This window comes from Ostrea edulis, chromosome 7 (assembly GCF_947568905.1).
Source record: "Ostrea edulis chromosome 7, xbOstEdul1.1, whole genome shotgun sequence".
NCBI lineage: Eukaryota > Metazoa > Mollusca > Bivalvia > Ostreida > Ostreidae > Ostrea > Ostrea edulis.
Window position 1 is genome coordinate 12,225,977 of NC_079170.1, and position 26,742 is coordinate 12,252,718.

Sequence of the window (26,742 nt, forward strand, 5' to 3'; positions counted from 1 at the left end):
GCGATATAGGACGTGCTATGGTATTGTTGTTCTCACAATTAGTGCACGAAGCTGGTAGTGACCATGACTATCAATAACAGGGTTAAAGTAGCCATGCATGTTGAGTGTCTTATGTCTATTTCACATTTTAAGTACTTATACTTATTTTAATGCAAATGTTTTGCTATTTGCATTAAAATTGGCTAATGCATTTCGGCTTAAATGCAAAGCTATCAATTGTGAGATGGCATGCTAGAATGGCGTGAAAAAATACGACATGACTGAAGTGTAAAGATTTTGTGGCATATTTTATGAACAAAACGATACAACGAAACAAAACATCAAATAAAATATTGCGAGTTGTATCAAAATGTGATTAACTAGCCTCTATTTTTAGATTTGTGAATAACTAGCCTCTATTTTTGGATTTGTGAATCACTAGCCTCTAGTTTTAGATTTGTGAATAACTAGCCTCTATTTTTAGATTTGTTGACGTTGATGCTGGTTTAGCGGTCGTACAAAAGAGTTTTGATTTACCACATTACCGGTAAAACTCCTATTGCAACCATTAGGCCAGCAATATTTTACACTCCAGCGTGACTTTAATAATGTGAAAACTTGTGCATCATATACTGAATCAGTATTGTTGACGTCACAATATCACCCACAACAATACGTTACATGACAGTGCAACACAAGTCTGATCAATTATAGTTGTGGCAGCTATTATATATTAGATGAATGAAATGATATATAACAATACTAGTGTTTTCAAACAATCACATTTAAATGTACTGTAAATATAATCGATAGTAATTTTTTCACCATGTATTGTGCTGATCTTATAAGCGGTATTCAATCTCTCAGCATACTGTCACTTTTTACCTGCACATTTGATGTCAAAAGAAAAAAATGAGAAAAATTATTAGATAAAAGATAAGCATATGACGCTTACTAGTAATTAACGTCTACATATTTGAAGACAGGGGCTAGTTATTCCCTAAATTACGATACAGATTTACATAGTCGTTACTGGAGATTTATCAGGCGTGCACCGCCCCAAGTAGTACTGACAGCGCTGCGGACATCCTCCTCCTAGTGGTCTGTGTTATGAGAGGCGTGGTACTTGTGACGACACACGGTGACGGGTACTTCCGAATGGTGTACTACGTAATCACTCACACTGCCCAGAAATGTACGACGCATCTTCCCGTGTCCACGGCTACCAACGATAATGTTGCTGGCGTGTACTTCATTAGCAACAGTAATGATGACTTCACCGGGCTTTCCATAGGAAGCTTTCACGCTTCCAGACATCTGATATAGAAATTAACGAAGAGCGAAATTAATTACACGGTATGAAAAAGTGAATAAAACGAACACTGATCAATCTCCTGACGTATACGTGTAGTTTAGTTGTTACGTTGCTGCTATCGTATGTGTTCAAAGAAATATCTAAATATAATGCAGAAATAAAAGACTCTGTCATGTTTTTTTACTTCCAGATCGAATCAACATTCAAATGGAAAAAGATTATTAAAAGATGAAACGTCATCGATATATGTAAATCTAAATGTTGATTTGAAGGCCACAGCAAGAAATGTTTCGTCTCAAGTATAAACTTTTGAATACATTATGCCTCGAAAGAATACAAAATCGTGTTAACTAATAAAGGAGCCCAATTTGTACCCATGGAAATCTCAAAAGATTGTAGAAGATTTGGATCACCTAAGACTAAGTAGATATTTCAAATGAAGAACTCCAGCTTCTTTTTGATATGAACTTCTGAGTACCTGTGCATAGAATCAGAGTGACGTTGAACAAAGTAATATTTTATCAGAAGTAAAGATGGGGGTTTGGCATAGCATTAACTGGATGAAATGCATCTCTGTAATTACAGGCCGGGCAGGAGCGTGGTCTGTTTTGCTTCGGGTTTTCAATCTGCTGAATTAATATTTTCATTTCTGCGGGATTGATGTGAATGTATTTCTAAATTAATGTAATACGTACTTAATTGGGGATTGAAGTTTTTGTTTCATAAAGACCTGAGAAAATAAACAGTGTCTTTCACTTTACCTACATGTAATAAGGAATTATAGCGAAGGAAGAAATTTTCGCTGAGAAGTAAAACTCCTACACATACTCAAGGTCAATCCCACATGTCATATCAAGCAAAAGGTCATATATCGAGGTCAAATCTGTTACAAGCAGCCTTATTCATGGCGGAGAGCAAAATGTTTTACAAAAATGTCTTGGTATTTTCACTTACCCCGTATGACTTCAGTTTCTTTTCAAATTGTGTCTTTAACTTCTCTTCTGTTTCTTCTTCTTCCGACAAAATATTACAAACTGACTGTATGTCAGCCGTTCCCATAGCTATTGATGTAGAAACAAAACCATATCATAACATTCATATATGTGTGTTATTTGTAACTGTCAGAACTTACATAATGTATATACTCTCTCTCTCTCTCTCTCTCTCTCTCTCTCTCTCTATATATATATATATATATATGCGTGTGTGTGTGTGTGTACTACTCTATTAACTACTAAACTGCGGTGTATAGACAGAAACAGATAAGAAAGAGATACTCGCACTTGTACGCTCGTCGTTAATGTATTATCTATTGACGCTGTCAGTCCGTCTGTCCATCCGAGGTCATGTTTTCCGGACTTATTTTTCCGTAACAGGTGCATGTACAGTGTTGAAATTTTGATCACAATTTCTCCCTCAAAAAGCGTAAGAGTGAGTTTGCATTTCAGCTGGATTGGTGCAACGTGACCTACTTTAAGGCTAAAAGCAGGCAAAACAATTTTTCGGATTTTCTTTCGTTACGGATACAAATAGTCACAAGCTTCCTCTCGGAGGAATACAAGTTCAGTTTGCACTTCAGCTGAATTGGTGCACCATGACCCACTTTAGGGCTAAAAGTGGGTCAAATGGTTTTCTGTGTGTGTGTGTGTGGGGGGGGGGGGGGGGGGGGGTTATTATGGATACAGATATTGTACTGAAATGTAGTCACAACCTTCTCTTAGAGAAATACAGATTCAGTTAGTATTTAAGCTGAATTAATGTACCAATATATACTTTACGACTAAAAGTAGGTTGTATAGTTTTCTGGACATATTCTCATTATGGATACAGACATTGCACTGAAATGTTGTCATCACTGTCCCACGGGCGTGCAATGCACTGTTTACAGTACTCTTGTTATGTCTTAATGAATTTCTCTGAGACTGCTCCATCCGTAATATGTGTTCTTTTGACTACTAGTCTTACCTGCGTGGAAAGCCTGGTGTCTCTCTGAGCAGTGAACCAGAACAACTTCATCATCAGGGCGCCTGAAGTGTTCATTGTACCCTGTCATTATAGATACGGTATATAACTATATCATGAGATAGTTTTCCTGTAGACAGAACACATACATGTATACAATATAAAGCTTCTGTTAATTACATTCAACGTTTTTGAATGAATCCAATTCTACTCACGATGTTTCGGTGTGAATTGGTGCTAAAAATGCTTTAAAGTCTACTGTCAGAGAGTATGTAAATTCTGTGCGAATTCCATTTTTTTTAAAAAGCTTTTAATGGTTTTGGTTTTTTGTTTTTTTTTTGAGAAGGGGGGTGGGGTGACACTGTAATGTTAACATATACAACGTACGTTAAAACAAACTTACATTGAAATGCATAATCTGAGTGAGAACTGCCGTCCAGAGCAATGACCACAGTACGAGTCCGCTGTTTACTGAGCTCCATAATTCTGCAAAATCCACCAACTTACGTAAAAAATGTGTTAGAAAAAATCCATCACCTTCGTTTCTGACAAACAAGAAAAAGAAGGGCACGGGGGTCAGTCCTGGTCAATCGCAGTCTGCTTCCTTTATCAGTTTGTTTGTACATGAGAAGGCTGACCTAAAATGAAGGTTGATCCCCCAATGTGAACTATACACATGCTAATTTTGTTAAATTTCCGGGGTGTTCTCGTTGGGGATTGTCCGGTTCACTGAGAGAGAGAGAGAGAGAGAGAGAGAGAGAGAGAGAGAGAGGGGGGGGCTTGTTGTAGGGGTGGACTCGTAGAGTAGAGCGCTACTATCGATGTGCCAGTAACCTGTATATATATAAAGAGGCAAGGACATTCAGATTACCTGCTGAAAATGCAATATTCTTATCAAGGCGCCTGTCATAAGCATTCAGTTTATAATAAACACACAGCATTTGCATGTAAAACTAAGATTAGAAGGTTGACATTGAAGGACTGATCAGCTGAACTGCATGACATTGTACTACAGTCCTGTACGAATTTTAGTCTTCCCCTAAAGTTAAATAATTTGAACATGACGATAAATTGTCATGTATTATCGATTCGGTTATCAACCTATCTAGATATACATTTCGATCAATTCAAGTGTATTGGAATTGCCAGGTATCAATGTGAAGTTGTCTATTTTTAATCTCTAATGTCACTCAGCTATGTTTATCAAATGGATAATTTCACTTGGGAATTTCATGTCAAACAAGATTTGGTGTGATTTTCATGAATTTAAAACGAAAAGAGTTTATATTACTTTCCATGTATGGAATGTTAAAGATTGAAAATTGGGAAAATATCGGTGATTTTTGGATTGAGAATGGATCCGGTAACCAGACCCAAAACTAGGCAAGGAAAACCTCTGCATGGTGTGATACAAGGCCCCAGACGTAAATCAGGGTCAACGTTGAACTTTATATTTAAACATAAAACCCCTGTAAACAATATTGGAGGGAGTATATCAGTTACAAGGTATAAACTCACTGTCCTTATTATGGATACATAGTATTGTTTTGATTTGCTGCAATATTTATTACAGGCACGTAAAATCAGGGGGTAAGCTTGAAGTTGAACCCCCCCCCCCCCCCGGTAGTATTAAAGTACAATTTTTTTTTCTTTTTTGCTTGTGAAGAAGTTATCAACTCCGCCCCCGCCCCCTCCCTATTTTAAAAAAAAGGATGCTTCGTTCCTATTATTCTGATAAAATTCTACCAAGCATATTAATATGCTAAATAATTTGTTGCATTAACCACATCAGTGGCGGTAAAGGGGGGCGCACCCTCCCCTTAAAATGTTCAATATAAGGTAAATCATGGAAATAAACGATAAATGAAGCAATAATTGTTTCCACTCTCAGAGAAATAAATGACAAGTTATTTTGATTTATTGTGACTTTTACTGGGAGAACCCTATTCCATACAAACCCTTAAAATTTGGTCCCCACCCTAAGGCGACCTCCAGTCTCATGAAGCCCCCCCCCCCTCCAACTTCAATTCCTGGATCTGCCCCGATATCTGACAGGTGAAGAAATTTGAAATGAATAATTTACACCTTATATTAGCCTTGTGAACTGAGTTTGAGTGTCGAATACTAAAACACTTAGTTTTTTTAAATTAGGCTACATATCTTAAAATACTTCCAATCAAAAATGACAGCGCGAAATTCGATTCCGGGGCAAAATATCAGACTAACACTTTTGTTTTTGACAGTCATTCCGTCTTTTGTTGTGAAATCCGAAAATCTTGTATTATAAAAAATTAGTCACATCAACTTTCCTGTCCAAGGTCAACAGCAGAGGCAGCGCAAATTTCCTAGAATATAACTGTTAATGATAATTTTGGATCGGCCCCTCTCCCTCTACATGTGTGTGTCACTGTGTGTGTGTTTGTGTGTAAAGATCGAGTATGACATGTAAACGTACACATGTAAGTTTAGTTAGGCTATATTACTACTGTATTATTAGATGAGGTGCGGCCTCCACCGACTTCTTCAAAACTGTTGAGTTGATAAACTTGCTGTTACTGTTACACAGACTCGACAGGATTTCAAAAGATTTTCGTTTCTCAGAACATTATAAATCATGTGACAAAGATTCCCATGCGGTAATAAACTTTGAAAATTTTAGTAAAACTTACTTAGAGTAACTGGTCCCCTTGATTGATAAATCGAACAAGGTCGGGGAACCAGCAACATAAACTTCCACTTGAGGGAGACTACTCTAGGTACTATAACATGTTCGCTATTACCCCCCCCCCCCCCCCCCCCCCCCCCCCCCCCAAAGGGGATTCAAGTTTGTTCAAATAAAAGGCCACGTCCTTCTTCGAGGGGAGATATTAGCAAAATAGTGAAAATAAGTTAACGATTTTCAAAATTCTTTCCGTGTGAACAATTTGACTTGATTTAGCGAATTAATTCAATGACTGACTTTCGAAATTTAGTAAGACTTTTAGCATTGGGTTGATCATTGCCTTTGCATATTCTGTTATTGATTTGTGTAATAATATCAAGTGTGGGAAGTCAATTGTTACACCATATAGTGTCTCCAGGTACAGGATGCACTTTTCATTTAGCTGCTTCTAGTCATGGGATCAAGTAAGATTCGAAATCAAAACTTATCATAAATGTATTTTTATCAACTTTCGATCAACTAAGCATTTCAATTTAGAATCGGTAGACTGACCCAGGGATCGACATAAAGTACACGGTGACAAACAACATTACAAAGAAATGAAGTACACAGTGCATTTCACTCTCTTGATAACTGCCAACTGAGTTGTTTACTTGTTAGTACACATAGGTCGTGACCATTACTACATGTATAAATGTTGAGTATCTCTTTAACATTATAATTACATGTAATGGTGTAATGCAAACCTTTTTTTATTTTTGCATTATGACTGACAAATGCAGTTGAGTTTGCCAAATTGTGACGCCATAGTACTATGGCGCAAAAATACGACATAACTCAAGTGTAAAGGATTTTGTGACATATTTTATGAGCAACATGATAGAATGAAACAAGAGATAAACATCAAATAAGATACTGCGAGTTGTGAATAACTAGCCTCTATTTGTAGAAATGTGATTAACTAGCCTCTATTTGTAGAAATGTGATTAACTAGCCTCTGTTTTTAGATTTGTGAATCACTAGCCTCTATTTGTAGAAATGTGATTAACTAGCCTCTAATTTTAGATTTGTGAATAACTAGCCTCTATTTGTAGATATGTGAATAACTAGCCTCTATTTGTAGAAATGTGATTAACTAGCCTCTATTTGTAGAAATGTGATTAACTAGCCTCTATTTGTAGAAATGTGATTAACTAGCCTCTAATTTTAGATTTGTGAATCAATAGCCTCTATTTTTAGATTTGTGAATAACTAGCCTCTGTTTTTAGATTTGTGGACGTTGATGCTGGTTTAGTGGTCGTACAAAACAGTTTTGATTTACCACATTACCGGTAAAACTCGTATTGCAACCATTAGACCAGCAATATTTTACACTCCAGCATGACTTTATTGTGAAAACTTGTGCATCATATACTGAATCAGTATTGTTGACGTCACAATATCACCCACAACAATACGTTACACTGACAGTGCAACACCAGTCTGATCAAGTACAGTTGTGGCAGCTACTATATATTATTAAGATAAAAATAATCATCTAATCAAAATACACGCATTTAACACTTAATTAACGTCTACATATTTGAATATAAGGGCTAGTTATTTACAAGATCACGATGCAGATTTATGTAATCTTTTCTAGCAATGCATCAGTCGTGTGCTACCCCAAGCACTACTGACAGCGCTGCGGACATCCTCCTCCTAGTGGTCTGTGTCCTGAGAGGTGTGTTACTTGTGACGACACACGGTGACGGGTACTTCCGAATGGTGTACTACGTAATCACTCACACTGCCCAGAAATGTACGACGTAACATCCCAAGTCCACGGCTACCGACGATAATGTTGCTGGCGTGTACTTCTTTAGCAACATTAATGATAACTTCGCCAGGATTTCCATCGGACGTTTTCACGCTTCCTTTTATCTGAATATAAAAAATTAACAAAGAAGAAAATTGATTACTTGATATGAAAAAGTGAAGTCGATAAAGAAAACAAAACTGAAAGCATGGCGACACGGATCCCTGGAAACTCCAGAGGTGGATAAGATGTCTAGGATTTGACGGGTTACACCCGCCGTTAGCCCTATATCTTGATCAGAGAAAAGGAGTAATCCGTAGTCAAAATCGTTATGTAAAGAACGATCTAACAATTGGTATGAAAGTTATCTTAGCAATCGACTCAATGACTAATTTGCAAATTACTAGTAGATAACTATAAAGACCATATAATTTGCAGACTTTAAACGAGACTGTTTGAAACCCCCGTAACTCCAACTTATCGTCAGTGGTCTGTCTGAGTTCAAAAATTGTTAAATACGCAAAACATATTCTCGCGTATCACTACCATATGAAGGTGATATGAAATATTACTACATGAATATCATCCGTTTGTCATATAGATGAGTTTCTAGTTTGAAGTCAGCGTCTATGTTCAATAAAATATCCAAATATAAAGCAGATATCGAAGAATATGGGGTATTTTATTTCAGTTTAAAAAAGGCATTAAATTTTGTGATTGGTAAGATGTCTAACAATGATTTCATTACTGGTACAAAAGCATAGCATGAGTACATATGGGATCGTCCATGGTTTGTGGTTTGATATGATTTATATCAAACAAGTTGTGTATTTTCTATCCCCGAACCTTGGCGACAAAAAGCCCCCGCCTGCAGTAAAGTCAAATGTAGGAAATTCATCGAAGTGTAGCATTGAATGTGGTATTCAGTTTGCATGTTACACACATTTATACAATGGAGAACTCAACAACAATCTTTTACCTGTTTTACCAGCCATAAAATAAATACATTGATTTTTCTATGATAAAGGGGCACAACTCCATCAAAAATCAACGAACTGGTATAAAACTCAGGCTAAATCTGTTAACTTGTCAATATACATCTGGATACAAAAAAAAAATCAATTCAGACTGAGGGAAGGAAGGATGGACAATGGTAAAACTGTACCCCGACTACTTTGTGGCGAGGGCATAAAAATTTACAGTATCAATATTTTACTCTTTAATTGTACTATTCTTGTACCAAGTTAGTGATCTAATCGGACCCGTTGATCACGCGCGGTATTTTTTTTAATAATTATTTTGGATGACGAATTTGAATCGTTTTGGATGTTTACAAATATTTTCACATCCAAAATGTTACAATTCGCAAAGTTCTGGACCTTCCTGTCACATTTATTGTTGTGTTTGTGGCTCCACTGTTATCTAATGTATTTCGAAAGGTAACATTATTTTGAGTGATTTGAAACCGAGTGGCGGATCTGCATAGGTGCAAGCTGTTGAATTTGAAAGATTTGTGGAAATATTTCTGTGTGGATTTCATTTGAACTAGTACTACTGTAGTTGTTGATTGATTGGATATTTTTGTGGCAAGTTATCTGCATAATTTGGTTGGCAGGTATGTTATTTTCACTTACTTGTTTTTAAAGAAATCGTTTGAGAGCACTGTAATTGTTTATCTTATGCCCTTAACAATAGTCCCGCTGCAGCTGTCATATTTTTATGATATACTTTAGTTGATCTTTACAATGTTCAGTATTACTGGGAATTTTGTTCTCTGACACGTTTGTAAACAAACAATGTCAAATTTACGTACTTCACGCGCGACGAAGGAAAACATAGTGTAATAAATATTTATATTTTCCCGCGTTTCGTTAGTAATAGCGGGAAAATGTTGTATTGACGGTACAGTATATTGTACAGGTAGAATGGAATGATCCATTTTTAGCCAATAGAATGTGAGTTAGAAAAACAGGTTTTCGAGCTGCAATTCAGGTATTCACTTCTAGCCGCCGTTCGTCACGAGATAGACGAAATGGACGCCCAAGGAGTTCAACGACAGATTAACCCCATCGCATCAGATTCCGACGACGAGAAGAAAATCATCAAAGCGCAGTTTAGGGCTGACAGAAAAGTAAAAGACGTAAAAAAGCAACGCAGGGAACTGAGGGAAGCTAAGAGTCCCTACACGAAGCCATTGTTGGCGTCTCGGACAACGCCCAATGAATCTACCTGGAAGCCCGGCCACTGTTATCGATGTAACAAAAGGGGTCATTGGAGAAAGGATTGTACAGAGAAATTAGATGATAAGATAAGTGCATTTGTTCATCAAGAAAATCATTTGAATACACTCGCAAATAATAGCGAGAATTATGATAATGCAATGAAAAATCAGTCAAGTAATATGTGTATTTCACCTGTTGGTCGTTTAAAGGAAAATATAGGTCAATGGCGTTCGATTGGTGCAAACAGGTATATTTTAGACACTACTGAGTATGGTTACAAAATGCCTTTGTTTACCACACCAAAACCGGTTAAACTATGTAACAATATATCTGCGTTAAAGAACGCTGAGTTTGTAGATCAAGAGATTGAAAAACTACTCAGAAAGAATTGTATTGAGGTGTGTTCAAGTAAACCGAGGGTTGTAAATCCATTGACGATAGCGGGAAACAAAATAAAAAAGGTTAGTATTGGACACTAGGCAAGTGAATCCTCACTTGTTTAAATATAAGCACAAGTATGACAATGCTTATGTTTCATAAAGCTTATTTCAAGCAGGTGATAATATTTTTTCATTTGATTTAAAGAGTGCATATCATCACATTATGATGCATGAACTAGACAAGGAATATCTGGGTTTTAAATGGAGAAGTAAGTATTATGTGTTTAAAGTGTTGCCGTTTGGGCTCAGTACAGCAGGTTACATATTTTCTAAGGTTATGAGAGAAGTGTTGAAATTTTGGAGATCCAAAGGTTATAAAATTGTCATCTATTTAGATGATGGAATGGGTGGAGCTTCAACTTTGCATAAAGCAGAGTTGATGAGTTTAGAAATTCAAAAAGATTTGGAGAAACTCGGGTTTCTAATCGCAGTAGATAAGTCATTGGGAGCCAGTGCAGGAACTGATATGGTTAGGGTATGTTTGGAGTACAGTAAACAACAAAATATCGGTTGCTATGCCTAGGGTGAAAAAAAAACAAAAAAACTTAAGTTTCTATAGAAAATGTTCTGGAAGGCTACAATTCTGGAGTTGTTTGGTTTGAGGTAAGAAATATCGCAGCAGAGGTTGGACAAATAATCTTAATGCAGACAGTACTGGGTGGTGAGGTCAGACTTAGGACAATGTATTTATATGCATGTATTTTGAATCGTTCCAGTTGGAATTCAAAAATAATGTTGTCGACAGAGGCAGTAAGTGAACTTAGATTCTGGGAGACATCAGTGGAAGAAATGAATAACAATGGTACCCCATTAAGTCACTTGACAGAGTCTGATGTAAACAAAGTGGTAGTCTATTGTGATGCCTCAGACACGGGGTTTGGCGGTCATTTGACATTATGCTCAGAGGGTGGGCATACTGATATAGAGTGGTATGGAGTGTGGAATGAATGGGAAAGTAAGCAAAGCTCTAATTGGAGAGAGCTTGAGACAGTTAACAGAATATTATCAAAGTCAGTTGACAAAGTTGAAGGCATGTCAGTTGAGATCAATTCTGATAATCAAAATGTGGCGCATATATTGAGAGTGGGAAGTAAAAAGAAAAAGTTACAAGACATTGCAATGTCGGTGCATAGTATGTGCAAAGACAAGGCCATTCAAATAGAAGGAAAATGGATACCCAGAGAAGAAAATCGCAAGACAGATTTTTTAAGTAGAATTACAGATTGTGATGACTGGTCAGTTAAACAATGTGTATTTGATTATTTTGATATTATATGGGGATCACACACGTACGATAGATTCGCCAACTTTTATAACAGTAAGTGCAAGAATTTTAATTCCAAATATAGGTGTGAGGAGTCAGGCGCTGTAGATGCGTTTTCTCAAGTGTGGACATATGTCAACTGGATTGTACCACCGCCAAAGTTAATTCCGGAGGTAGTAAGGAAAATTGAGAATGATAAATGCAGTTGCACGTTGGTTATACCGGAATGTAAGTCCGCTCCCTATTGGCCAATGTTGGTCGATATGGAGGGAAATTTCAAATTTTACTTTAAGAATTTTTCGAGAATACAAAATGTGCATGCTATCTGCAGGGGTAAGGGAAATAATGGAATCGTTGGTATAAAGGGTCTTCTGTTTAACATGCTCTTTCTGAAAATTAGATTTTGATTACATTGTATAATATATTTACAGGAATAGTTCTGCAGAACAGCATTAAAAAGACTGCAGAAAAGCATGGCGTTGAACCTGGAAGTTATTTGGCAGATATGTGTCCATTCTTAAGCAAATGGATTTTGTGCAGCAAAAGTAAAAACACTATCAAATCTTGCTTCAATGCTTTTAAAAGATGGGAGGTTTTCATCACAACACAAGGACACAGTGCGTTACCGGCAAGTCCGATCCACGTAGAATTATATTTGACACATTTATTACAGTTGGGGGCATCTCAACATTCCGTGAACAATGCGGTATACGCTATTACGTGGGCTCATGATTGTGCGGGTTTAACTGATCCAACGAAAAATTCATTTGTTAATTCTGTACAAGAAGCTGCAAGACGAAAAGCCAGTCATAGTATCCAGAAAAAAGAACTCATCACCAAGGATGCGTTAATTGCACTTTGTGATACATTTAATGATGAAAGTGATTTGTTAATTGTAAGAAATATTACAATGATTTAGTTTATTTTGCCGGTTTCCTTAGGTTCGATGAGGTTAGCTCATTAACATTTAATGATGTGATTGTACGTGATGATTACTTAGTGTTGTTAAGAAATCCAAAACAGATCAGTACAGACAAGGGAGCGAAGTTCTTATCGCTAAAGGTTCAACGTCTGCATGTCCAGTCAATATGTATTTGAGACATTTAGATCTTCTGGGTTCAATTGATGACAAGCAATGTTTCTTATTTAGACCAATTTTTAGGTCTAAAGATGTTTGTAAATTAATTTATAAGAACAAAAAGCTTAGTTATACTGCGGCTAGAAGCAATATTTTGTCTTTGTTAAAGACTGTCGTTGGTGAACACGTTTAAATAGGTATTCATTCTTTAAGGGCAGGTGGGGCGACTGTGGCAGCGAATTCGAACGTTGATGAAAGATGTTTGAAAAGGCACGGTAGATGGAAAAGTGACACTGCCAAAGATGGCTATATAGTGGATTCTTTGGTGAAACGCCTTTTGGTGTCAATATCACTGGAGTTAATAGTTTTTCTTTCACAGTCGGTTGTTTTTTTTCACCCCTTCTTTGTATTTTCTAGAGCAGTCACGGCTGGCTGTCAGGCAATGTATGTTAGTGTTGTGTTTTTGGTGTTAAAATGTAGTATAGTTAATACTTATATTTTCCCGCGTTTCGTTAGTAATAGCGGGAAAATGTTGTATTGACGGTACAGTATATTGTACAGGTAGAATGGAATGATCCATTTTTAGCCAATAGAATGTGAGTTAGAAAAACAGGTTTTCGAGCTGCAATTCAGGTATTCACTTCTAGCCGCCGTTCGTCACGAGATAGACGAAACTTAATGGATAATTAAATCTTATGTTTTCATCCATGCCATGCAAAAGTTAAACATTTACAAATAAGTTGTGAGGTCCGTTCACAAACCCCTGCATCCAGCGGCACTTGGCAACGGACACAGGTTTTCTAGAGTTTTTTTGCGATTTTCATCGTTTTATTTCTAGTTTTTTCCTGGCCGGCCCTGATGCTATATAGAGGGGATTTGAGGTATATTTAAAAGTATTGATATTTATGTATTGCTCATATTTTGTATATGGAGTTTGAAGGTTATCTTAATTTTTGTACATGGGAAAACGCCTTGTTTTTCTGCGAATTGTGTATTTAGAATACAATAAATTACGGGCGTCCAGCAGTCACGGCTGGCTGTCAGGCAATGTATGTTAGTGTTATGTTTTTGGTGTTAAAATGTAGTATAGTTAATACAGCTATTTACATGTACATTATATATATAACAGTTAGTAGGTACTACACCGTGGACGATGGATGTCACAATGTGCTTCGCCTACAATGAAGTTTCGAGATTGAATCTGTTACAAGTAGCCTTAATGACATCTTCGCTAGCCAAGGGTTTACAATCCGATCCGCTTCTCAACAAACCCTTGGCAGATTTAGTGCAATTTTCGTAGCTTTCAGTGGCGCCCTCTAGCGGATAGAGAAAACAACCCTGTTTGGATTACATCATACTTACCCAATGAAAATGCGTGTTTCAGCTACTGTTTAAAAGTTGTTTAGAAATGGCTGCGCTCAGAGAGTAACGCAATGTGGTATGCAAATCATTCAAAATATTAATGATAAATTTAACTTTCTCTTAATTGCATACTTGAAAAAGAAATCCGTGAGAATATTATTTTAAAAATAAACATGTGTGAACCCATGAAATATATGTAGTCGTTGAGTGTACGTCTAAAAATAACCCCACGTGTGTAAGGTGAATTCCAAATTGAGGAAAATAGCTCTGGCACAACTGTCTAAATCAGGGATAGAAGAACATAAAATAACGAATTACAAGAGATGTTTAATATTAAATTTATGTTACGGTACTGTAGTAAATAAAATGCGCTTCTTTACGCAAATACAAGTCTGAACTGCGCACGTGGCATCATTGGTTTGGATTTGTATTTGATACACGGTCGAGTAACAGTTGTAGGTATTTAAATTCCTTTGTTCTGCACGTGATCTAACTTAACACGTTCTCTGATTGAGCAGCGTCCAATCATATGTTGAAAGTTGAGGCTACGAAATCGCACTAAATCTGCCAAGGGTTTATAGAGAAGCGGAGAGGATCGTAAACCCTTGGCTAGCGAAGATGCCTTAATCATGGTGGAAAGCAAAGTACTTCACAAAAATGTCTAGCTATCTTCTTTTTTCGTCTCGTGGGGATAAGGGTTAGAATTGGTCCTCAGTACCCTCTACTTGGCGTAAAAGGCGACTAAATGGGGGCGGTCCTTCTATGGAGACCGCAAACACCGAGGTCCCGTGTCAGTTATGTCGCATTTTTTCGCCTTCCATGCTCAAAGGCCGTAAGCGCCGAGCATGAGCCTAAATTTTGCAGCCCTGCACCAGCAATGGTGACGTCTCCATATGAGCGAACTAGTCTCGAGAGGGACGATAAACAATATCAATCAATCTAGTTATTTTCACTTACCCCGTGAAATTTCAGCTTCTTTTCAAATTGTGTCTTTAACTTCTCTTCTGTTTCTTCTTCTTCCAACAAAATATTACAAATCGACTCTATGTCAGCCGTTCCCATAGCTATTGATGTAGAAACAAAACCATATTATAACATTCATATATGTGTGTTATTTGTAACTGTATAGATAGATAACGAGCAGTGATCAATTTCATAACTCCTATAAGCAATACAATATAGATAGTTGGGCAAACACGGACCCCTGGACACACTAGAGGTGGGATCAGGTGCCTAGGAGGAGTAAGCATCCCCTGTCGACCGGTCATACCCGCTGTGAGCCCTATCCTGATCAGGTAAACGGAGTTATCCGTAGTCAAAATCAGTGTACCATGTACATACAAATAGAGATGTGTATCCACAATAACTTGCAGATATGTCACGTGCATAGTGTACACGTAAACCATTTTCGGTATCGTCCAAACAGAAATGTTATATATATTCTAGGTTGAAAAAAAAATAGTGTTCCTCGACAAATTTTTCAAAATCTTGAAACTTGCAAATATGTATTTCATTATAAGTCTTATTGCTAGAGCTGTAATGATATGTGTACAATGGTGTAATGGATATGAATTATATATTTGCATGTAGCATTGACATTTAACCTCAGAATAATGAGTTATTCTTGTATCTGATCTGGACCATGAAATTAAAATTCAGCAGGGACCACTATCTGGTCTAGACAATAATGTTTAAGTTTTATATATAAGTCTGGCAACAAATACTGATGCTTACAAACCTGCGTGCAAAGCTTGGATTCTGTCTGAGCAGTGAACCAGAACAACTTCATCTTCAGGGCGCCTGAAGTGTTCATTGTACCCTGTCATTATAGATATTGTATATAACTATATCATCAGATAGTTTTCCTGTAGACAGAACACAGTATACAATATAAAGCTTTCTGATACATTCAACGCATCCTCACAAGTCATGGGTTATTGATTCGCAAAAACCCCTGACATCAGTGACTATCAAAAAGATGGAGGGGGCCTCCGTGGCCGAGTGGTTAGAGCATCGCGCTCAAAATCACACGGCCTCTCACCGGGCTCGAATCCCGTTCGCGCCGGTAAGTGAGAAAGTTTCCCAGTTTACTTTCGGAAGGACGGTGGTGTCTTCCCAGGTACATTGTATCTGGGTTCTCTCTTCCACCTACAAAAACTGATAAATGAAAAATTGTTGAATGTGGTGGAAAACATCAAAACAATCAAAAATTTATGCTCTTTCTGATTGTTTCCACAAAAGAGTGGGAACCAATGAGAATGCGGTTCTATCTATAACAACGCGAAACGAGAGATTCAAATAAAAACACGTGTATTTATACCTAAAGTTATAGCTATTTCAATCGTTTATAGTTTATTTATAGTGGATTGCGATATGATCTAATGAGCCGAATCAATAACGTTATTAAATGAATCCAATTCTACTCACACTGTTTTGGTGTGAATTTTTTTGTGCTAAAAATGCTCAATAGTCTACCGAGATTGTTTACATTCTGTGCGAATTTCATATTTCTTAAACTTTTAATGTTATCTTTAATATCATTAATTCATCTATCGTATTTAGATCTGTTCTATCTTTGTAAGAATTGGTCGTTTATTTTCAGCTTTGTTGTAGTGCTATAAAATGTATGTCTTTCGCAATAAAGAATTGTATTGACACTGTATAGGATAAATTAAAAAAGAAAAACTTGCATTCAAATGCATAATCTGAGTGAGAACTCCCGTCCATAGCAATGACCACTATACGAGTCCCCCTTTTAGTGAGCTCCGTAATTCTGCAAAATCAACCAAGAAAATGTGTTAGAATAAATTAATTACCTTCGTTTGTGACAAAAAAGAAAAAGAATGCCACAGGGTCCTGTGACTAATATTAACAGAAAACAAGAGATGTTTGTAAAACACATATGCTCCCTATGGTGCAAAATTGAAAACGGTTATACACATGCATCATTGAATTGATAGTAGTATCACCAATTCAAAATATTAAGCAGACAATATCTTCCTATGTCAGGAGTGGATTGACAATGTGACCTAAAAATCAATAGAGTTCATCTACTCCTTATGTTGTACCAATGTACCAAGTTTGGTGTCACTAAAGCAAATAATTCTTAAAATATAGGAGACAATATATTATTATGTCCAGATTAAGCCTTGACCTTTGAACATGTAAACTCAAAATCAGTAGGGGTCATCTTCTCCTGAAGATCTACCAGTGTACCAAGTCTGATGTCTGTCAAGCAAAGGGTTCTCAAGATATTGAGCGGACAACATATTTTTATGTCCAGGGCTCGAAATTAGCATATGCCTGTCAGTCCATGACTGGTTAAAAGTCTGGCGGACTGATTGACATTTGTTTTAGCAGTCCGATGGGACTGGTCAATTTCCTAAAAACGTCATTTTGGAAAACATGCTTTAGTGGAATCTTAAACACTCATTTGGCATTCCTCTGTAGATATCAAACGAAACCGATTAGTAAATATAAATCTCACATTTAATAAGTGTTACAATATTGTCTGAGACATATCTGACAAGCTAAATTCCATTATTTTATTTTAATAACATTAACGAAATATATTCAATTATTTCTGGAAAACTCTGGTGAACTGGTAAATTTTTCTGCGGACAGGTTGAAATCATACCCTATTAGTCCGGCTGAACTGGTGACATAAAAAGTTAGTTTCCAGCACTGATGTCCAGTTTGACCCTTGACCATGTGACCTCAAATTCAATAGGGGTCATCTTCTCCTGAAGATGTACCAGTGTCCAGTGTACCAACTTTGATGTCCGTTAAGCGAAGGGTTCTCAATATATTGAGCGGAAATTGTCTTCCTATATCCAGTTTGACCCTTGACCTTTGAATCACTAAGAGTCATCTTCTCCAGAAGATGTACCAGTGTACCAAGTTTGATGTCTGCCAAGCAAAGGGTTCTCAAGATATTGAGCAGACAGTATATTCCTATGTCCAGTTTGACACTTGACCTTTGACCATGTGACCTCAAAATCAATAGGGGTCATCTACTCCATGGAATGTACCAGTGTACCAAGTTTGATGTCTGTCAAGCAAAGGTTTCTTAAGATATCGAGCGGACAGTGTCTTCCTTTCTCCAGAGTAGATTGACCATTGACCTTTTGACCTGGAAAACAATAGGGATCCTCTTCTATTCATAACCAACCCAGATATGAAATATCATTACCATCAAGTGAATGGATCTCAAGATATTGAGCGGACAACATGTAGTCTACCGACCGACCGACAGGTGAAAAGCAATATGTCCCTCTTCTTTGAAGGGGGCATAATAAACAAAAACGCCTAACACTAAAACTACAATATTTCTACAAACGTATTTACACTGCAATATTACACTAACTGAAGTCGTTACCATTTTACTGAGAATAGACATAAGTCTTAATTTCGAATTCAAACAACTTTTTAAATACTAGTATTTTTCATAAGACAATAAAATTTTCAACATATCTTTTCAATATATTTTTCAATAAACAAGCAGTTTTTAACACCTGTGCTTGATATACATGTATCTTACGATATAACAAGTAATCAAAATTTTGACGCAAGTCTATTCTCAGTTTATGGCTGCGAGGCCTGGTCAATAGCACATTCTGCTCCGATAATCAGATCACATTGTTTGTTCATGAGAAGGCTGACCTAAAACGACGACTGCCCCCCCCCCCCCCCCCCCCCCAATGTTAACAATACAAATGCTGATCATTAAATAAAATAAAATATCGATGGAGGGTCTTTAATGCTTATATCTAAGAGTTTTTATCATGAAATAGGCAAGCGAAAGCGAGCCAGAAAAACAATCATAAGAAATAAACCTCCTGTCAGGTTCGGAACCCATACCTCCCGTGATTTCTCAGAGATGGGGTCCGAGGACCTCGCCTCTTGGCAAATCTGTGTGGGAGGGGTCCAGACCCCAGGGTCTCCCTCTGTATCCGCGTATACCTGTATAACATATCAATGCTTTCATTACTTGCATGTATATTAACATTTCATATTGTATTTACTCAAAAAAGGTGTAAGAGAAGGGCGTAGCAGGGGTACATACCCTTGCAAATAAGCCCTTTTAAAAATCACCTTCATTGGATACAGTGGGCCCAGGGCGAAGCCCCCGGAAGCTCCTAAAATTTTAAGATTTTATAGGGCTTAAAATATGTCTCCTATGTAGTCATTCTTATTATTTTTTGTCATTCTTAATAAGGTGAAATTAATAAAATAACACAGATCTTAAGGGTTGGGGGGATGTAAGTTCTCCCAATAAAAGTACATGTAAAAGTAATACTCCTATCAACACTTTTTTACGTTATGCAAGCGGCCTTGTCGGGTCACGGGGTCAATCGGCAATAAATCGGATGTTTACAAACGGTATATGAAATGACGCGCGTCAAAGTAAACTGTGTTTTTATGCTTTTTATATTGATTTAGACGTTTCATATTTGTGATTTATTTGTTACTTGATTTATAATGGATCCTGGTGACCGTACCATTTCTATAGAAACATTTAATTCGTGGAAATTAACAGCTCTGAAAGAATTTTTAAGCAGACGAGGACTATCCACCGATGGAAAGCCGCCTTATGCTTTGCTTCAAGTGTTATGAAATTGCCTTTGAAAGTGTCAGACTGTGAGTATGTTGACCAACTTCAGAAAGAGTACAAAGATTTGCTTTGTATAGAAGATATTATTTTACCTGATCCCTTGAAACTCGGAGGTGGATGGCAGAACGAGAAGTGCGGGATGTCTCAGTGCCCCCCCCCCCCCCCCCCCCCCTTATTTTTATCGGACATTGTGAACTTTCTTATAGATAAAGGCACCAGCAACACCGTGAAAACATATATGAATGATTACAAAATTGGGAAGGCATTCGAATATTGTGAATCGAACTTTATAAAAGAAATATTTTACCATCCAATTTCCTCATCGTCTGCATTATGCTTCCTGAGAGCCAAGTGTACCCCTAGTCAAAGACTCAAAGAAGAGAGCCATACCCTTTGGGTAGCCATATCTAAGGAATCTGGTTGTGTGAAGGTGGCCTTTTGCTCCTGTACTGCAGGGTAACTTACTTAATAAATTAGTAAATTTTACCAATTACTATTTACACTTTAATCATAGGCCTCTGAATTTCTATCAGTAAGCTGTTATATGATTGATCAGAGTGATATATATACCCCCTCTATATATTTAGAGGCCTGTGCTTTGATGTACCTATCTACTACTACATGAACCCCAATGATATAGTTATTATGGGTAAAATGTTTTTTTTATGTAGACTTTTATATTTTCAGAATGGGTCAGACATGCAATCATGTAGCAGCCCTAATGTTTAGGGTAGAGTCAGCAAATAAACTAGGCCTGACTTCATGTACATCTTTACCATGCCAGTGGAAGGTACCATCAGCAACAACAGAAATTGTGCCTGTCAAAATAAAGGACTTTTAAAGTGTTCGAAAGTCTCGTCATGGACTAGGTATTACTAAATGTATTGAATTGACATATGTACATATTATAGGCCTAGTAATCTAGGTCACAGATTTAATATTTCTATTTTTTAGACAGGTCATGAGTATAAAACATTTACAATAAGGACCTAGATTTGGCTAAAACATTGCTCTAAAACAATTATACATTTTGATATAATTTTATATCATTAATATGTTTTGTAGAAAAAACAAGACCATTAGTTTCAAAGCAGAAACACCAGTATAAACCACAGGAGTCTGTTCACCTGGACAGGGACTCATTTAATGATGAGCTGAGAAAAGCTGTGCCAAATGCATGTTTATTGAAAGGTATTTTAAACAGTTCTGTTAATGCCCACTGATCACAGTCTGTTTTCAATGTAAAATACATGAAATGGCTAATGGAAGACCTTTTAAACTACTATAAAGTTTTATTGTATAGTGAAACAATTTGTAAAATGTAAAGTCCTTTTATCTAACAGGAACGGATCTACCGGTAGAACAGCCACACGATGTTGGAGGAGACAATTCCATGGAGGCTGTTGAACACTACATCATCAGCAACATGGTTAAAAATGTCCATACAGTTGATGATTTTATTGACCATCAACCAACTCTAACACCAAATGAAGTGGACCATATTCAGAAAGAGATTGTAGGACAGAGTGAAAATAAATCATGGCATGCTCTAAGAAAAGACAGGATTACTGCATCCAATATGTATGCAGTTCATACACGTATGAATTCATTCAAGAAAAATCCTGAGGTGGACCTCAGTGCCATTGTATCTATGGTAATGGGTGGAAAGACTATTAATTCTAATATTAAAGCTCTGAAGTTAGAGAGTCAGAGCCACTTGCAAAGTCCATCAATTGTAAAATGTACCTAGAAAGTCATGTCGATGCAAAATTTAAAGATTGTGGAATTTTTCTAGATCAAAACGTCTCTTTCTTAGCTGCCAGTCCCGACATGCTGGTGTCTTGTGAATGTTGTGGAGATGGCTTGTTAGAGGTAAAATCATCAATGCAACCAAAATGTAGTTTATGCTCCGCATTTTGTACATGTAACATGCCCGATTATTTATTTACGTCTAATAATGAAGCTTTGGAGATTAAAAAAAATCATAGATATTTCTGTCAAATACAAGGACAGATGGCCATTTGTAAGCGAATGTGGTGCGATTTTTTTGTTTATTCCTGTAATGGTACTTTCTCAAAAAGAATCAATTTCCAGGAAGATTATTATTCGAATGTTCAATCAAATTTGATTTATTTCTTCAAAACATTTATTGCACCTAAATGTATTGAGGAAGAAATGTGTGCTTCAGCATGTATTGTGTGCCCAGACAAAGTGTCTGAAGAATCTGAATGTGAACCAATGGAAGTAGAAGATGGTGAAGGTGATGTTTATTTTTGTTTGATTTGCAAAAACCAGATTCAAGAGCAAGAGAATGTCAAATCTTTTGGACATCGTAGTATTTGTTGCGATATGTGTGACAATTGGTTTCATTTCAAATGTATAGGCATGTCAAAGTCAGTTTTGAGTTGCACTTCCACTTGGTTATGTCAAACTTGTTCAAGTATGTCTTGAGGTGTCTGATCCATTATATAACATAAACTAATTCCGAGTTATTAAATAATCATTAGATATTTTAAAAATTAATTTGAAGTATTGTAGAACTATTACAGAGTAGAAATGGATTGATTCACAAAAATTTCAAAATTGTACCAGGTATTTACCCAAGTAGTAATTGAAGATTACTCTGAGGCCTGTAGAGATACACTGATTTTTTTACCTATTTAAAAAATTAATATGAAATGTCATAGTAAAAGAAGGTGCATTTTATATTGTGAGTAATATTTGATTTAAATTAGAAGTTTTGCCAGTTCCAATTTTTTGAAATTGAATTGTGAGTACACACAAAGGTAGAAACTTCATAGTTTAAATGAAGTTTTAAGTGAGGACTTGTAGTTATAAATGAGAATAGAATATTGAGTAATAATACAGTACACATCTGTTAAGAATTCAAATTCATTGTGTCTTGGCTATTATGGATGGAATACCTATTAACCCTGTAGAAGTGGAATTGTTGTGTATATCACATCAATTGATATGTCAGAAGATATAATTTATGCTGTGTTTCTATTATGTTATTTTGCTGTAAATATGAATATTGAATTTTCTTTTCTTTCAACAACTTAATTGTTTGAAATAAAAATACAACATGTCTTGGTTGAATGGTTTGTTTAATATATAATGCTTACAATACTAACAATGTTTTAGTGTTAATGTAAACATTCAGTTATGACATAATTAACTCCTAAAGAGTCATATCATATATACTAATATGCAGCAAGATATTGAAATTGAAACATTGACAATCTGGTCACAGTAGTCAATATTAGTATCTTGGTAGTGGTGGGTACAAATTGCAAATACCAGCAATGACCTTAACTATATCATCTAAGTGATGTAAAAGTGTTATTGGTATTTCATTCTTGATGATATGAAATTGTTTCAAACGGCGAATTGCCTGCTCTACATATATTCGCCTGTTTGCAATAGACTTTGTCTTTGAAACATGAGGCAGACATCTGAGAAACTCCGCGTGTACCTGGAGGTACCAAGAGTTCTGCCCTTAACAAGGTGAGCTCTTCTCGTATTGGGAAACCCCTATCTGCCATAACTTTATCGTAAGGCTTTATTATATTGAGAAAACCTGAGTTCAATGTTACAAACTTATCACTGGCACGACCAGTCCAAGCCTCTGAAACAAAATTGATCATGCCAGCAGGAGTTATACTTACTAAAATTTTTGCAGTATGGTGGTGTTTGTAGTCACTCCAAGTTTGTGCAGCTACCTGCAAATTATTTGGTGTCTCAATAAAGATTTCTGTGCAGTCAATGATATACCGCACACCTCTATACACATTGTTTCGGAAGGATGGGGGTAAATTTGATAAAACCACTTCTCTTGGTGGATTAAATACTAAAGTGCCAAGTACTGAACTCAAGAGTCTTATCCAAGTAGTGAATACACTAGATACATGTGTAGCTGAAACACCAAACCTATCAGCAATATCTTCATTCAAAAGCCCTAATCTTAATTTCATAAGACATAACATCATCTCCTCCTTTGGACTTAGTGTTCTTAAATTGCATGAAAACTTGTTTTTTTGTTTCAAAGGATTGAATAATCTTTTGGGACCCTTCCAGTAACGTACTTTATGAATATGGGGCAGAATTGCTTGAAATACTGTATTGAATGAAGCTTGATTGGGCAGACCTGTGTAATATTTTACTTTAGCATCAGACTTCATTACTGTACTAGTACATACTGAAATTTTTTTAATTGGTACCAAAGACTTTTCTTTTGACTTTGTTTCAAGTTTGATTTCAAGTTCCTTTATTTTCTCTTCTAAATGGGCAACTTTTTCCAGATAATCATTTGAGAATGCATGCCAACTTTGCTCATCTTCACAAATTAAGTCTGAACTGGGTTGCTGAGTCAAACATTGTTGCGATTCTGCTGCCAAATGAAGTTTTTTTCTTTTGTTGGTGTGGGGAACGTCGGATCTTTCCATTGGTGGAGGCCTAGATGTGATAGGTTTGTGGGGTGTGTAACCTAAGTTTAGCGTAGGGTAGGGGTTTGAGGTAGTTGGTTTACCATCTTCAAAATGCTCTGAGCATACCCTTGAATCTTCTTTAGGTCTCCAGTTTTGTGACCCATTCTTTCTGTTCACAATGCTTGTCCATTTCTGCCGTGCATAATTATCTTTTAACTCAGTTGGAAAAGGATAGAGGTGAAAAGGTGGTTCACAAATGCAAGAACCTAATCCATAATTAATGTGGTGAATTTCACATGTCTGTTTTTTCCATTTTGAAATTTTGGTTGCATTATTTGTGCAGAAGTTAAAAGCACAACATCTGGTGGACATCGTCAATATTTGAAATTCAACTTCAGAATTGTAAACGTCATGCAGACTTAAATCAATAAAGTTCAGAATATAAAAGCAACATGAAATCAACGACATTACCCAATAACTCTGTATGTCCTGAAAAAATGTTAAATGGAAGATGTTCTTCATTTTAGATGCAAAATATAATTTTAATAGATGTTCGAGAGCGTAGCAACGACGTATTATTCAGTTTTATTAGTATTGCGGTATAGAAATGTCGCGTTTACATATTGAAAAACACAATATTTTTGAATGGAATAAGGCTTGTTAAAGATTAAAAACAAGAATTCTTACGTGATATGTCAATTTGTGATAGATTTTTTAGGTTGATGTGCAAGTATTACGCAGCAATTTGGCTTTATTTCGTCGCTCTGCATTCTCGTCGACGATTTGTTTACATCGCTAATGTCCGAGTGACCTTTGACCGGGGCCGCTTATATCGCGTTTTCCGTAAGTGTTGATAGGAGTATTCAATAGCCTAAATCAAAAGATTTTTTTATTTATTTCTCAAAGAATAGATGAAATTATTGCTTCTTTTATCGTTTAATTTTTTCTAAACAAGAGACCACGATTTACTTACCGGCTATGCCCTCCCACCCCACCCCTTAAATCCGACACTGGTTGTAGGTATTTTACGTTCTGTCATCCAGTAAGGATATTTAAATTGAGGCTTTATATTTTGGACTCTGACATTGTTGACATGCTTTAGAGAGATTTTCATTAGAAAAATTAAATCAACTCATGTAGGTAATTTAGGGAAGGGAGTGTTTTGAACCCAACCGGCTGTGATAAATCCCGCTCACCCTTCATCTGAAGTTCATGGCTTCAAGGCCAGGCATACATGTTCAAAACAAACTGTTAACCTTGCTGTTACGAAGACTCGACAGAATTTCAAATGGTTTACGTTTTTTGTAAGATCATCTTATAATGTCCATGTCAGATCATTATATTATGTGTATCATATGACGAAGATCTGCATGCAGCAATTATTAGCTTCGAAAACTCTAACAAAACTTACTTGGAGTAACTGGTCCCCATGATCAATCAAACAGGGTCGGGGAACCAGCTAAACTTTCATTTGAGGGAGACAACTCTAGGCATGGATTATATAAGTTTCAACTTTTATACGGTAGAATATTGCCTTTATTGACCACGGGAAAAGGGCCGTATCCAGTAGACTTTAGAACGAAATCATAGGTGCATCAAGTAGTTTATTAATGGAAAAAAGTATTATAAAAATGTACGGAATTTTCGTATGGCTTCTTGCTGATCAAAACTGGCATCAAACTAATATATCTTGTGGAAAAATGATTTGGTATGAAAAAGATACATGTACCTAGTAAACACCGGAACCGTTCTAGTTCTTTTTTAGTCTCTTCTTCCTAACTTTTAAGTCCTATAACTATGAAAGGTTAAGTCTGGAGGAAAAGGAAAATAAATTTAATATGAGATGATTTCAAGACAAATAAATACATTTGCAAACACAATTGTGTACTCTCAGGTTTAGGTGGCAACTTGGGGACCGGTCAATATTTATTTGGGAGGGGGGAGGACCGGTGCATTCCATATTAACATTTTTTTTAATTTTTTTTTAAACCTATGTCCTATCTTTTAAGAATACCAAAAAGTTGCTGTCCTACATCAGATGTGTAATAAAAAAGTGTTTGTCCTATATCTAATAAATAAATATACATGTATGATTAAACAACATTTTACTTCATTTAAAAAATCTCTGGAGTTCTTCATAATAATCACTTAAAATTTGTCTATCAATTGTTATACATGTATCAGCTGGGGGATTCATGCTCCTGGGGAATTTTTTTTTTACTTTGTCATGTTTGTTCGTTAATTGTCTAGTGAAGTTACAAATCTCATTATTTTCATAATTTTTTTCTTCTTTTTGTTAAATTGTTGTTTAAAGGGCTATATTTTGTAATTTTTTTACATTACTGTTTTACTGAATTGTTGTCTCGTGTACTTGAAATAATTTTTCACATCTCAGTATTCTCTATGAAAGGTGAAGTTAACGAACAGTGATTAATCTCATAATTCCTACAAGCAATACAAAACAGAGTTTGGCAAACACAGATCCCTGGATATACCAGAGGTGGGATCAGGTTCCTAGGAGGAGTAAACATTCCCTGTCGACCGGTCACACCTGCCGTGTGATATCTTGATCACGTAAACGGAGTTATCCGTAGTCAAAATCAATGTGCCAAGAACGGC

General features: G+C 36.3%; 2 protein-coding genes across 3 annotated transcripts; both read right to left on the minus strand.

Annotated features, from left to right (window-relative positions):
* Positions 1-268: 268 nt before the first annotated feature.
* LOC125653528 (uncharacterized) lies at positions 269-5,933 on the minus strand. Its single transcript, XM_048883094.2, has 5 exons — positions 5,926-5,933; positions 3,660-3,742; positions 3,260-3,340; positions 2,249-2,355; positions 269-1,296 (listed from the first exon to the last, which is right to left on the minus strand). Exons 2-5 carry the CDS (start codon positions 3,736-3,738, stop codon positions 1,075-1,077), a joined length of 489 nt encoding a protein of 162 aa, XP_048739051.1. The 5' UTR covers positions 3,739-3,742; positions 5,926-5,933; the 3' UTR covers positions 269-1,074.
* An 829-nt stretch (positions 5,934-6,762) lies between these two features.
* LOC125655174 (universal stress protein Sll1388-like) lies at positions 6,763-25,556 on the minus strand. 2 transcript variants are annotated; one of them, XM_056143335.1, is made up of 6 exons: positions 25,535-25,556; positions 18,943-19,044; positions 16,773-16,855; positions 15,821-15,901; positions 15,040-15,146; positions 6,763-7,841 (listed from the first exon to the last, which is right to left on the minus strand). In XM_056143335.1, exons 1-6 carry the CDS (start codon positions 25,552-25,554, stop codon positions 7,647-7,649), a joined length of 588 nt encoding a protein of 195 aa, XP_055999310.1. In that variant the 5' UTR covers positions 25,555-25,556; the 3' UTR covers positions 6,763-7,646. The 2 variants fall into 2 exon arrangements, with proteins under 2 accessions (XP_055999310.1, XP_048741307.2); XM_048885350.2 differs by lacking the exon at positions 18,943-19,044.
* Positions 25,557-26,742: the final 1,186 nt, after the last annotated feature.

Coding starts and splice junctions, on each gene's coding strand:
- LOC125653528 (XM_048883094.2), bottom strand. CDS start 3,738: ATGGAGCTCAGTAAACAGCGGACTCGTACTGTGGTCATTGCTCTGGAC. Junction 2,356..3,259: donor ACACCAGGCTTTCCACGCAG/GTAAGACTAGTA, acceptor CTACATCAATAG/CTATGGGAACGGCTGACATA. Junction 1,297..2,248: donor AGAAACTGAAGTCATACGGG/GTAAGTGAAAAT, acceptor TTTCTATATCAG/ATGTCTGGAAGCGTGAAAGC.
- LOC125655174 (XM_056143335.1), bottom strand. CDS start 25,554: ATGGGGACCAGTTACTCCAA. Junction 15,147..15,820: donor AATCCAAGCTTTGCACGCAG/GTTTGTAAGCAT, acceptor CTACATCAATAG/CTATGGGAACGGCTGACATA. Junction 7,842..15,039: donor AGAAGCTGAAATTTCACGGG/GTAAGTGAAAAT, acceptor TTTTATATTCAG/ATAAAAGGAAGCGTGAAAAC.